This window comes from Castor canadensis, chromosome 19, assembly GCF_047511655.1.
Source record: "Castor canadensis chromosome 19, mCasCan1.hap1v2, whole genome shotgun sequence".
Taxonomy (NCBI): domain Eukaryota; kingdom Metazoa; phylum Chordata; class Mammalia; order Rodentia; family Castoridae; genus Castor; species Castor canadensis.
The window spans coordinates 42,544,205-42,557,993 of NC_133404.1; the positions used below are offsets into that span (position 1 = coordinate 42,544,205).

At 43.2% G+C, this 13,789-nt stretch overlaps 1 protein-coding gene across 3 annotated transcripts in view; it reads right to left on the minus strand.

Moving 5' to 3' along the window:
* Sec11a (SEC11 homolog A, signal peptidase complex subunit) overlaps nucleotides 1–13,789 on the minus strand; it is a 34,476-nt gene that overhangs the window by 14,743 nt on the left and 5,944 nt on the right. For all 3 annotated transcript variants that reach the window (XM_020179982.2, XM_020179981.2, XM_074061938.1), the window contains exon 2: nucleotides 3,391–3,500. In XM_020179982.2, coding sequence (XP_020035571.1) covers nucleotides 3,391–3,500 — 110 coding nt within the window. The remainder of the gene's footprint in view (nucleotides 1–3,390; nucleotides 3,501–13,789) is intronic.

Here is a 13,789-nt window from a genome sequence, read left to right on the forward strand (position 1 = left end):
AATATACCAAAGTTGTTTGAGAAAGGTAGGGAGGAGGAAGGGGTTAAAGGAGTATATGGGTGAATTGTTCAAAACACACTGCACATATCTATGGCAATACAATGAAACCCCCTTGGACTATCATTATACAAAAATTTTAAAAAAGGACAGTAAGAATGATTCCTATCACTGTGTAAAGCGAAAGAAGCCAAGCTCAAAAAGCCAAGTACACATTTTGCTCATATGTGAAATCTAGACCTAAAATGATGATAATAACAACAGTAACAGGGCAGATAATGATGAAAATCGCAGAAGTAGGAGAGCTTCTGAGAAAAGGAATGAATTTATTTTTATCACGAAGAGTATCAAGTGCCAGGTCAACGTGCAGATGGACATGTCCAGTACAATGTGAAAACGAGAGTCTAGACTTTAGAAAAGAAAGCTGATAAGAAAAGAAACAACTTAGAAATTCAGATATACATGGCAATGACAATACAGAAAACTGGCTGGTGGAGTGGCTCGAGTGGTAGAGGGCCTGCCTAGTAAGCATGAGGCTTGAGTTCAAACCCCAGTGCCACCAAAAATAAATAAATAAATAAAACTATGTAGTGAGATCATTTAAAACTATTAATATTATGCATACTCACCCACACACACACACACCCACACTATATGTGTATATATATACATACAGTGGTGGGAGTTGAACCAGGGACCCCTGCATGCTAGGTAACCACTCTGCCACTGAGCTATACACCCCAGTCTAAGAGGACCATTAAAGAAGTAAACCAAGGAAAACTTCAGACATTAAATAAACCTCTAGTAAGCCTTACTATTATCTGATTAAATTATACTTTAAACTTAATATATCAATCATGGTACACTTTATTTTTTAAATGAAGCATTAAAACTGTGCATATTTATGGGTACCAAGTGATGTGTAAATGGCATGCACTATGTAGTGTTACCATATCTACCTCTTCAAACCATTCATAATCTTTCAGAATAAAAACATTCAAAATCCTTTCTCCTTGATTTTCTGAAATATACAGCCCCAGCCCATGATCATGACCCAGTCAACCCTCCTAGCTGCAACTTAGAACCCACAGGCCTTTTCCCATTCCTCCCCACTTCCCTTTTGCCCTGAGCCTCTGGTGACCAGCACCCTACTCTCAACTTCTATCTGATCAGCTGTTTCAGACTTAAGAGTGAGGGCATGCAGCATTTGTCTTTCTGTGCCTGACTTATTCATGTAACACAATGACCAGCCAGTTCCATCCACATTGCCAGTGACAATTCATCCTTTTTTATGGCTGACTAGGATTCTATCGAGCACGGATGCTGTATTTCTTTGTCCACTCATTAGGTGATAGACACACAGCTGTTTTCTTTTCTTGCCTGCTGTGAACAGTGGTGCAATGAACATGGGGCACTCGTCTCCTCAACATACTGATTTCACTTTCCTTGGCTACATACCTCGTAGCGGGATTGCTAGATCATTTGAGAGCTCTATTTTAAAATTTTTAATTTTGTTCTTGGCAGTAATGTTGTTTGAACTCAGGGCCAACAACTGCTAGGCAGGTGCATTACCACTTGAGCCACTCTACCAGCCCTGGAAAATAAATTTTAAGTTACATTAAAAAAAAAAAGGTTAAGCCAGACATGACGTGGCAATATGTACTACAATGCTAGCACTTGGGAGGCACAGGAAGGAGTATTGTTGCAAAGTCTGAGGTCAGCCAGGCTATACAGCGACACTGACTCAAAAAAGAAAAACGAAAACAAAGCTAATATTCTGGATTGACTGATTATTTATTTATTTATTTATTTACAGTAATGGGCATGGGACCCAGGGCCTTGTGTAGGCTAGCAAAAGCTCTACCACTGAGTTACATCCCCAAGAAAAACACACTATTATTTCCTAATGGGTTTCTGCTCTGTAAACAGGAAAAAAAAAAAAAACCTGAAAGTGTTTATCTTTCCTCTAAAGGCTTCCCCAGGCAGCATGGGCCATCTGAGGCATAGTTAGCTCCAGATGAAATGGTATTTCTTAAAGGTGGATGAAATCCTAGCCAGGTACCTATGTGGTACGCAATCATGTAAGTTGCCTTTCTCATGAAGGCTCCTCTTTCTGGTCTCAACCAGAATTCTTGTCCAATATAATTGGTCTTCATTTCTTTTCTCATCTCAGACTGGCAATCAAAAAGCTTAGTATACAAATACACTACCCACCAAATAACGGTCCAAAGGCAGAATCAAAGTACAAGTAAAGTGTAAGCAAGAGGAATCATTGCTCCTATTTCCTGCATGGGAAACAGAAATGCTTCTGTCTCTCTTTTCTCCCCCCTTGTTCCACTAATAAACTTTATTATTACTTTTACTAAAAAAAAAAAAAGTCAGCAAGAAACCAGAGACCTAAGGCCTCCAAACCCTTGTTTGAGCTCAAAATATATTAGCATGACAATGAAAAAGTGGGTTTTAACAGTGAAACTACATGTCCTCATTACAAAAACGAGGAGGAGGAGAAGGAGGAGGAGGGAAACTGAGGAATGTGCCAGGGTGACAGGTGTATTTATGGTGCTGACTGGTGACAGTTTCAGATAGGCACTTATTCCAATCTGTCAAGTCGTACAGATTAAACATGTACTACTTTTGTCAATCTACCTCAACAAAGTGTTTAAAAAAGGAGTAAATGCTATCATTTAGACTCTAGAGTATGTTATATTATAATCCTATTTGTTTTATGTTCCTACTCTATCATCTCCAGAAGGGATTTGAAATAGTTACAAAATTAAACTCAAAGAGAGAACTATGATTCAGTTAAATAACAAAGAGATAATTCTCCAAAAATGAGTTACCAAATTAGATTTAAAAATCACTAAGAGCATGAGTGCAAAGACATGGAAGGAAGAAGGTTGAGGAAAAATATTCAGTGACTATTTGTCTCTATATTAGTACTGTTCAGTATTAAAGAGATGGTATCAATACCTACAAAGTTCTCTAGTTTAGAAGTGATATTTAAAGGTCAACAGAAAATACAGAACAATCAGTGATGCTTCTGTACTGACCCTAAGAGAACATGCTTCAGAGGAACTCATTTGTGCAGGAACCTACAATCTAGCCAACAAACAACTCATTGTCAGCTTCCTGTACCAAAGTGAAGGAGCTAAGACAGAAGCATTTCAGGAAAGTGAAGTACAAGCTCCACAGGAACTTTTTTGTGCAAAGGCCATGGCCCTCGGGGTTCTGAACAGGCGTGCCTAGCCAGGTGAAAATCTCTCCCAATTTCTCCCACGTCCTCTTGTGGGAAATACTTCCTAAGGGACTGAAATGCCAGTTATTCAGTGTCTCATTTTTTTCCTAAGCAATACCCTCCAAGTCCATGCCTTGAAAAGAAAACATAAATGTTACCTGAGCACCACCACAATTGGACTTTCACTTCCAGTGACTACCATCAACCCCTTCCAGATCATGAGGGCCGAGGACACGATCATGCCAAAATTCAGGACCTGATAATAGAGCTGTAAGAAAACAGAGGCGATCAGACCCACCCTTATCCCCACACAGAGGAGTAGCAATTTAAGGTTCCTCACAGCACTACTGGGAAATTCTCTAAAATCCTGTAATAATTAAACCAACCTCCCAGAACATCCCTCCTCTAACCCGAAATACCCCACTCCCTTGTGTTTGCTGAAAGCCCAGTCACAGCTAAATGACGACAGAGTATCTTCAGAGCCCCTCACCTAAGTCATCTCACTGAGCTTCATTCAATTCTGCACACAGCAGACAGGAGCGTTCCTCTGCTTCTGAAGCCCTCTAATAGCTGACTTTCCACATCCGTCTCCCCTATAGCCACAGGTTCGTCACGAACACTTACTCCCACCCTGGTTTAAGCCTGGGACACTCCTCTTGGAAGGCTTTATCACAGTCCTGAGTTACCAGTCCTCAGTGCAGACTTGAAAGCCAGCTTTCTGTCCTACTAGATGTCCATCCACTAAGCCACAAAGTCTAGTTTCATGGCTTTGATAAGTGGATCCAACACCAGAGAGGTGTTTCAAGTGAGGAACAAAATAGCCCAGTGTGCTGGGCCAGGGTGGAAGATGGGTAAAAGCAGAGGATGGCCGGCTGCCACGGAGGCCAGCGGTTCCAGGAGTGGAGGACGGCCTACAGAGCGCCAGGGGAAATGTGGAAAGGCACATCAGCACCAGGCTGTGGGGAACCTTAGATGCAACTGTCACATGGGTACCCCAAATCCAGGACGTAAAGCACAAACCCAAAAGTTGCAAAAATACATAAAATATAAGCTCCTTTGTGCTAACTTAAAGTCATGGAAAAAGGTGGGAGGTAATTCTAGAAAGGATAGAGACACAACGACTGAATGCAGCATAGAAACTGATTGGATCTCAGTTCAACACCAAGAAGCATAAGAAAGAGTCCCAAGTATAAAAGACATTGAGCCAGGTGTGTGGCACATGCCAGAGGCTGAGGCAGGAGGACTGGGTTTAAGGCCAGCCTGGGCTACACAGTGAATTCCAGGCCAGCTGGGCCTAGACCATAGTGAGATCCTGTCTCTCAAAAATAACAAAACCAACCAAACAACCACCAAAAAAATGCCACCAGCTCAACAACAACAAACCACAAAGACATGCTGGGGTCAGCTGGAAAAACGCAAATATAATTTGAATGTTAAATGACACTAGGGAGTTAATGCTGACCTCCCGGTGTGGCACTGGTATGCTGATGTAGACCACCGCCCACATCTCTAGGAGAGGCAGGTGAGTAGCAGTTGTAGTTAGGGTTGAACTGTCTGTCACACCGGCTGAGCACCCCTTGCCCAAAATGCTTGGGAAGAAAAACGTTCCAGATTGTCGGGGCATTCTGAATTCAGATTACAGATGAATCTGCAATTCATTTTCAAATGATTCAGAAACAATGTATAAACGTGCACACAAATATGGTGAGCAAACAGTGGCAAACCGTCATTAACTACTGAACCTGAGTGGAGCTACAGGTGCTCACTGCATTGCGGGTTCAACTTCTTCTTTAAAGAGATAGAAGCTACAATCAAACAAACCAAATAAAACAAGCAACATGCCGGAGGTTAGATCTAGGATGTGATACGAGGCACCTGTCACTTAATTTTGCTTATCCATGTTTCCTATTGTCTTTTATAAATCAACTTTTCTACTTCCTATTATCGACACACACACACACACACACACAAATGAAAACACAAGAGATATGTGTAACAAAAAGCAGGCCACCCACAGCAAACGATTTCATTTCTTGTAGCTGTTTCTTCTGGTATTTACCCCCATGCTTCTAAAAACTTTTTTTCTCCCTCTCCCTCCCCACCCCTTTTCTGTGGGACTGGAGTTTGAACTCAGGGCCTCCAGCTTGTTGGCAGGCGCTCTACCACCTGAACCACACTTCCAGTCCATTTTGCTCTGGTTATTTTGGAGATGGCTTCTTGAGAACTACTGGCCTGGGCTACCCTTGAAACTTGGTCCTCCCAATCTCAGCCTCCCGAGTTGCTAGGATTACAGGTGTGAGCCATAGGCTCCCCAGCTTAAAAACTCTTTTCTCTTGTTTTATAACAGGTAGTTAATAGATGATGTCCAAAATGTATGGTGAACGACAAAAAAAATTATAGTGACAGTCAGCTCTTTTATACTATTTTATATTCTTTCCCTATAATTAACCTGTTTTTCCTGCACATTAAAAAAATTTAGGACTAGATGTATTGTTCAAATGGTAGAGTATCTGCTTAGCAAGTACGAGACCCTGAGTTCAAACTCTAGTACTGCCAAAAACAAAACAAAACAAAAACCATTTTGTTGCCGGGGGGCCAATGGCTCACCTCTGTAATCATGGCTATTCAGGAGGCAGAAGTCAGAAGGATCTCAGTTGGAAGCCAGCTCAGGTAAAGTGTTCACAAGACCCTATCTTGAAAAAACCCATCATACAGAAAAAAGGGCTGGTGGATGTGCTCAAGGTGTAAGCCCTGAGTACAAACTCCAGTACTACAAAACAAAACAAGTCGGGAGTGGTACAACACACCTGCAATCCCAGCTATGTGGAAGGTGAAGGTAGAAGGATCTTGGTCTGAGACCAGCCCCAGGCAAAAGTGAGACCCTGCTGGGAAAATTAAAGCCAAAAGGGCTGAGGGCATGGCTCAAGAGGACCTGAGTTCTAACCCTCTGAGTTCAAACCACCAGAAAAAACAAAAAGGGTATTTTCTAAGGCCATTTGGAAATATTTGCTATCTCTGAGTGAGGAGGCATAGCAAGCATATGGACGGCAGTCTGAAGCCCAGCCTGATACTCATGTCTACAGGTAACAACATACAAAGAAGCTAAGCGATGCACTCAGAGCTGTACAACTATGGCCAGGAAGAGCAGCAACTACCTGACTCAGGCCTCCTAAATAATCTTTTCAAGATGCTGGCTTCTAGGCTGGGCATGGTAGGACACACCTGTAATCCTACCACTCAGGAGGCTGAGGCAGGAGGAAGGAAAGTTTGAGGCCAGCATGGGATACATAGCAAAACCCTGTCTTAAAGCACCAAAGCAAGCAAATAAAGAAACCCTTGGAATCTGGGTGCTGGTGGCTCGCACCTGTAACAAAAGCTACTCAGGAGGCAGAGATCAGGAGGATCCCAGTTCAAAGCCAGCCTGGGCAAACAGTTCGTGAGATCTTATCTTGAAAAAAAACCCCATCACAAAAAAAAGGCTGGTAGAGTGGCTCAAGGTGTAGGCCCTGGTTCAAGCCCCAGTGCCAAAGAAAAAAAACCCAGGGAGGGTAAGATGTATCTTATAACTCAGAATCAGCCAGATTCTGAAAACATAATACCTGATGTACCATATATACATATGGCAGAGTCAGGGGCAGTATTCCACAATCAAATATGCTAAGACTTCAGCAAAACATAAAATCAACACTAAATAGAAGTAAATATAGCCACACACCAAACAATTCAACTCTGTTTTACTGAGGAAAACTTGCATTTGCAGAAAGGCAGGAGCACGAGAGCAGTCACCTAGGAGATACTGAGTATGACAACAGCTTTGTTTTGAGACAGGGTCTAGTTATGTTGCTCAGGCTGCCCTTTGAACTCCTGTCCCAGACTCCAGGGACTCCAGGATCTTTCTTTGTAGTGCTGGGGTAAAAACCCAAGGCCTTGCATACGCAGGGCAAGTCTCCACCACTGAGCTACATCAGCAGCCCAGTAACTAACTCTCTTTAAAGAAAACGAGCAACTTAGGAATATGCAATTTCCTGTCTATGCAGGAACGCACCCCTACTCCTCTTTACCCTCCTCCTCTTCCTCAGACACGCAGTACTGTTTACTGCAGAATCATTACTGTGAACGTTACCTAATCAAGACCATCCCTCTCATTACAGAGAAAGGCTGAAGGTCCCTGGCCATGTGTAACTGGTTTGTTCCCCGCTGAGTCAGTCTGGGCCCAAACCAGACAGAAGCACACTACTCACGGGAAACAAATATTCTGAGCAAGTCTGTAAAGCATCATTTTCTCCTTCCTTCCTTTCCTCCCCTCCTTTCCTGCCAGCCATCTTCCTGAGAAGTCAGCACCTGCCTCTCCAGTTCCCGCTTTCTTTGTCGCTGTGTGCAAATGCACACTGTCCCGTCCAGTAGTGGCAGAAACAAAGTGGCAGCGACCTAACCTCATGCCACATCAAGCTAACCATAAGAAAACAGCGTGCCATGTGCAGGCAATGACCCCAGCACTGCAGAACCCTGTGAGGTTTTCTAGGAAACCTTGAGGAGTGTGTTCCCGATGTTCACAGTGAACCAGCAAAGGATGTTGTTAAAGCCAAGGAAAAGAGAAACCATGGGTCAGAGCTCTTGGAAGGTATGGGTGGGGATTTCACCTTTAGGAAATAATGTGTGGACTCTCCCCAAAAGTCCTAGACAAGAAATCCACAGGACACTTTATATAATCCACTCTACGTAATACAGGACAAGAATTTAAGAAAAACCTAGGACAGAAAATTCAGCAAAATGTAAGCTGGTAGTGATTTTTAAGTACTCTAAGTTAACAGACTACAGTATGGAAATTAGACCTCCATACATACCTACTTCAGTTATCAAATACACCATTATGCTTCCTACTCTTGCAAGAAACCGTACGAAGTCCAAAATATGGAATATTTTCATACAAATTAGACTTTCAGCAACTCCAAGCTGATGGTAGTGACCAGGTAAGCTAAAGTATGTCTTAGAGCACAAAATAGTAGCGGGTGGAAGTCTTAAATTTCACTTAAGACCCCAAACCAGGCGCTGGCAGCTCAGGACTGTAATCCTAGCTACTTGGGAAGCTAAGGTGGGGAGGATCATAGTCAAAGGCCAGCCTGGGCAAAAAACGTTGGCAAGACCCCATCTCAAAGGGAAAAAGCTGGGCATGGTGGTGCACACCTGTCATCCCAGTGATGGCGGGAAGATTAAAACAGGAGGATCACAGTCCAGGCCAGTCTGGGCAAAAAGAGACTATCTCCAAAATAACCAGAGTAAAAAGAGACCCCATCTCCAAAATAACCGGAGTGAAAAGGGCTAGTGGTGTGACTCAAGTGGTGCAGCACCTGCCTAGCACGCACCACTTGTACCTAGCAAACCCTGGTACAGCCAAAAAAAAAGACCCTAAACCAGGAGAACCATTGATCTCATCACCATTCTCCTAACTCACAGGAAGGGAGTGACTGGAAGCTAGGATATTAAGAGGCAAATACACTGGGAACAACTACAAGTAAACCTGATAGCACTGGAAAACCTGAAGTCCAGAAGACACAGTGTGTTACTGGGGTCCAAGAAAGTCACTGACAATCCCAGGGTGGACCTTAAAGGATAATTTAAAGAAATCCTTAAGCAGGCATATCATCAATAACAGTGAGACAGGTTTCATTTTTAAGAACTTAGGCTTGGGGGTATAGCATACAAAGTTGACATGCACAAGGGAATTTTACAACTGTAAAGGCTTATCCTAAAAAAAAAAAACAAAAAAAACCAGGGCTTGGCACAGTGGCTCACACCTAAAATCTAGTTATGTGGGAGGTGCTCAAGAGGATAGTGGTTCAAGGCCAGCTCAGGCAAACACTGAACAAGACCCCATCTCCCCAGTAAAAAGCTGGGCATGGTGGTACACGCCTGTCACCGCAGGAAGTATGAACAGATTCTCCAAACAGGTATCTAGAAGTGAAGATACCTGTGTTCTCTAAGTGCTCACTGAATTGCCTCAGCAGAAAATCTGAGTAATCAGGTGGACCAAATGCCCTGTTCCTGCAGCTGTCAGTCACCTCTTTCCCCAGTCCGTTTCCTGCCCAGAGGACTCCTGGTCTAAGTGGCAGTGCAGAGTGCCTAATCTGTCAAAAACAAACACTCCTGTGGGCAGGCATTCTTGTCCTCAGTACTTCTGTCAAAACCATGATCCATGACCTCATGGACTGCCTTATGGTAGCCCAAACAAATTGCTTTTGACCAGAGAACTTATCTTATGGCAAGGAAAGCACGTAAGTGGCACAGGGTCCTGGAATTCGCTGGCCGTATGTTTCCCCTCGCCTTGAGAAATAATGGTGCAATGACAAGGCAGTGATCAACACTTTCTCTCAACTCCAATCCAGCCTTCCTTGTTGCTCAAGCTGAGTCCCTTTGCCCCCTGGCTTCATGAAATCAGGTCTTATTAAGAAAGGCCAGTGCAAGGTGGCAAAAGGAGCAAGGGATTCTCCTGTTTCCAGTGGATGTCTGTGCAGAAGGCCTGGCAGCACTCAGCTCAGGACCCATTACAGCCTGCAAATTACTCAGCCTCCCAGTACACTGCAGCTATGGACCAGCTCCAGCTCCCCACTCTGGCAAAGGCCATGGCACAGTGGGCTGTTACTCCTGTGATACCATCGTCCTCTCAAAGGTCTGAGTGTCAGGCTCCTTCCTGATTCACTCTCCCTCATCCTAGAGGGCAATAGCTATTTTGCTGCTTCTGGGTCCCCAAGACTCCTCTTTTTACCCCTTCCAGTAGTCAAGCATCTTTTACTGGTCAACCTTGTTTTGTTGTTATTGCTTTTGCAGTGCTGGGCTCTATGACTGAGCAACAACACATTTCTTTTTTTAAATTTTGAGAAAGGGTTGCAGTAAGTAGTTTAGGCTGGCCCCAAACTCTCTCCCAAGTAGCTGGATTACAGGCATGAGCCAACACATCTGGCTACTTAATTTTTTAGTATAAATTTTCCCTGTTCAATTTCTGTAGAGTTTATCACCTGAGGGATACAAATATCTTTTGAGGATAAAGTTATGGTACTCAGGGTAACAACTAACATTCTCAAGTAGCAATTATATGCTCTGAATCAGAAACCCATATACTGTGTAGTTTTTTTCTTTTTTTTTTTTTAATTTTCTTTTTGGTGGGTCTGGGGTTTGAATTCAGGGCTTTGTGCTTGCAAAGCAAGCTCTCTACAGCTTGAGCCACGCCTCCAGTCCATTTTGCTCTGGTTATTTTGGAGATGGAGGTCTTGAAAATTATTTGCCCAGGCTGGCCTAAATCTTAGCCTCCCAAGTAAGTGGGATTACAGGTGTGGCCACTGGTGTGGGTTGTTTGGTTTTGAGAGGACCTCTCTATATAGCCCAGGCTGCCTGGAACTTTTCACCCTTCAGCCTTAATTCCCGAGTGCTGGAATCAAGGCATGTGCTACCTTGCCTGGCTGCCATGTACTCTTTCTGCAGCTAGGACTCACCAGCAATGGGAGTGGCTCCTCTCACTATTATCACTAATGGTCGGCTAGTGAGATCTCTGCCTCCTATTCCACTGCTTTGGCTTCCGCTGATTCGGATATCCACCAGGAAACAGAATGACTCTGTTAAACTGGAAGTTAGGATTGCTGCGCGGTCACTTTGGGCTCCTTGTGCCAGTGAATCAAAAGTGCAAAGGTGGGGCTACTGATTGGCTAGGGTGGCTGACCCTGACCACCAGAGGGGAAGTGGAGTGCTGTTACAGGGTGAGAAGCATGGTGTAACGGGAGCACCGAGGGTGGGGGTCCCTCTTAGGCTCCTGGAAAAATCAGGGTAGAGAGGATCAGGTTAGCTGCTTACCACATCAACCCATCAGTAACGAAGGGCTGAGCCATCCCTCCTGGCAAGAAACTATGACTGATTTAGGTTCGTAAGCAGGCAGAGGAAGAAAAAAAAAGAGCTATGCCATGCAACCCTTGCAGAAACGAAGGGCAGTTACATCATATGAATTAGAAACATAACTTTGCTTTGTCTTTATGTGGTCACATCTAGTCACATGGTCAGAACGCATGTGACTAGATGTCAAGTTACCAAGGTGTAAACTAGAGCAGCTCCAAAAAGCAAAATCTGCCAAAGATTTGGCAGGTGAAAGTGAAGCAGCTGTGACTATGCCAAAGAGCCCTATGATTAGAGACAGCGAGGGAGAGACAGGAAGGGGCTGGCAGACCTTCCCCAGCCCTATGTACAGCTCCTCTAACTAACAGAGACTACATACATAAGCAACAGCCTCAGAGGCTCTCTCTGCTCCCCTTTGTGAGCCCATCCACAGCCAGATGTGGAGTCAGATTCTCTGTCCCCTGGAAACTGAAGACTTAGACATGGATTATGATAGGTGTTGCAGAAGAGCTGGTTACTGACTGTTTTTTTGTTTGTTTGGTTTTTTTGAGACAGGGTCTATTTAGCTGAGGTTGGACTCAAACTCACAATCCTCTTGACCCAGACTCCTGAACAATGGGATTACAAGTTTGTGCCACTACACGTGGCAGTGACTATTCTATCTGTAACTCTCTAACTCCTACTTTTAAACTCTTTTATTTATCCAACCTCTCCCACAATTGTGAAAGGTCTTATTCCTATAATAAGTCCTTGATTCCTCAGTGGTTCTTCCCAGACTACACGCTGACTGCTAAACCATGTTTTTCAGACAAAGCTTTCTGTCCTGTAGACACCTTCTAGGTTTGGATTCTAGTGTCCTTCCTTGAAGCCAGAAGACAGCCCTTCTGGGGAAAAGTTGGGGGATAACACAATTTCTAGGAAGTGGAGCTCATCTCTTGCTGTGGGCCGATACCATCGGTTGTGAGAATGAATGATCCTGCTTATGCTGATGTTCATGGAGAGAACAGCAGGGGAAAAAAATGTCTTCAACCCTGACTAGGGTTGACTTACCAGTTACAAAGGACAGAGAATGATTTCTGGATGCTGAAGAAGTATATGTCTGTGGATATAAGTGCAGCTCAAAGCAAAATTTTACTTATGATTTCCTTGTGTATGTAACACAAACTGATGTTAGCACTTCTACACTGAAACTTGGCAATTCATTAAGGAATGTTAAGGGCTGGGGATACAGCTCAGTGGTAGAATGCTCAGTGGTAGCATGTACAAGGCCCTGGGTTCGATCCCCAGTACTGCCAAAAAACAAAAACAAAAACAAAAACAAAACCACTGGAGTCAGCCTTATAAACTGGGCACAGTGATACATGCGCCTAATCCCAGGACTCAGGAGGCAGATGCAGGAGGATCACAAGGTCAAGGCCAACACTAGCTTATGCTATATAGGGAGAACCCTGTCTCAACAAAACAAAAGGACTGGAGGCATGGTTCAAGCAATACAGCACTTGCTTTGCAAGCATGAAGCCCTGAGTTCAAACCCCCGTCCCACAAAACAAAAAACCAAACAAAAGGACTAATTCATTAAAAACAGCAACTAAAAGTTATCAAAGATATTCTGAGTTCAATCAGACATCACTGCAATACTCATTAAAAGTTGGGTGATTCTAAGAGACAAGAAAATACAAACAAAAGATGAATTTTATCAAGTCTTCAGGACTTTTCATTTAGGCAGAAAGACACAGATAATTCAAGTCTAAAGAAACAGAAATTTCAAGCCAGGCACAGTGGTTCACGCCTATAATCCTAGCTACTCAGAAGGATCCTAGGATCAGGAGGATCAAGGTTTGAATGAAGCCAGCCCAGGCAAATAGTTTTCGAAATCCTCTCTCAATAATATCCAATACAAAAAAAGGCTGACAGAGCACGTGCCTAGCAAGCACGAGGTCCTGAGTTCAAACCCCAATGCTACCAATAAAAAAGAGAAAATTCAATCAAGTAATGTAATTGACCTAGTAAGGTGCTAAGGAACTTTTATGAGTTAGGTTAGTCCCATGAGGCCTCAGACATGGGTGTAGTCACACCCTGGCCAATATCAGCCAGTCATTAAGAAATCTCAAACACAAGCTGGACACATGAGTACTAGAGTGTGAGATCAGTCTAAGCAACAAAGTGAGACCATATCTTAAAAAAAAAAAAAAAAAAAAAGTTCCAAAAATCACGCGTGAAGAAAAATAATCTGACATGACATTCTTGGGTTATTCTTAGTAAGTAAAATTATCTTTCACTCCAATAAGATTTATAATTAAAAATGAAATTTTTTGCAAGGCATGGTGGCACATACCTGCAATCCTAACACTCAGGAAACAGACAGAAAGATATTTCAAGTTTCAGGTCAGCCTGTGCTATGTAGCAAGACCCTGGCTCAACAAGAAATTAATAAATAAATAAACAGGAAACATTTAGGGAAATTATGTACAGTTTTAATATTTCTGTGTTAAGAATCTGTATATATTACATAAGTACTTGTATTTATTTGCATCTAGTTTTGGTGCTGGGCTTCAGGCATACTAAGCATGAGTTCTATCACTGAGCTGCATCCCTAACCCCTCAATCGGTCGTTTTAGAGCTATGATTTAATCAGAGTAGTTATACAGTGTAAGAACATTTTAAGAGAACAATCCTCAC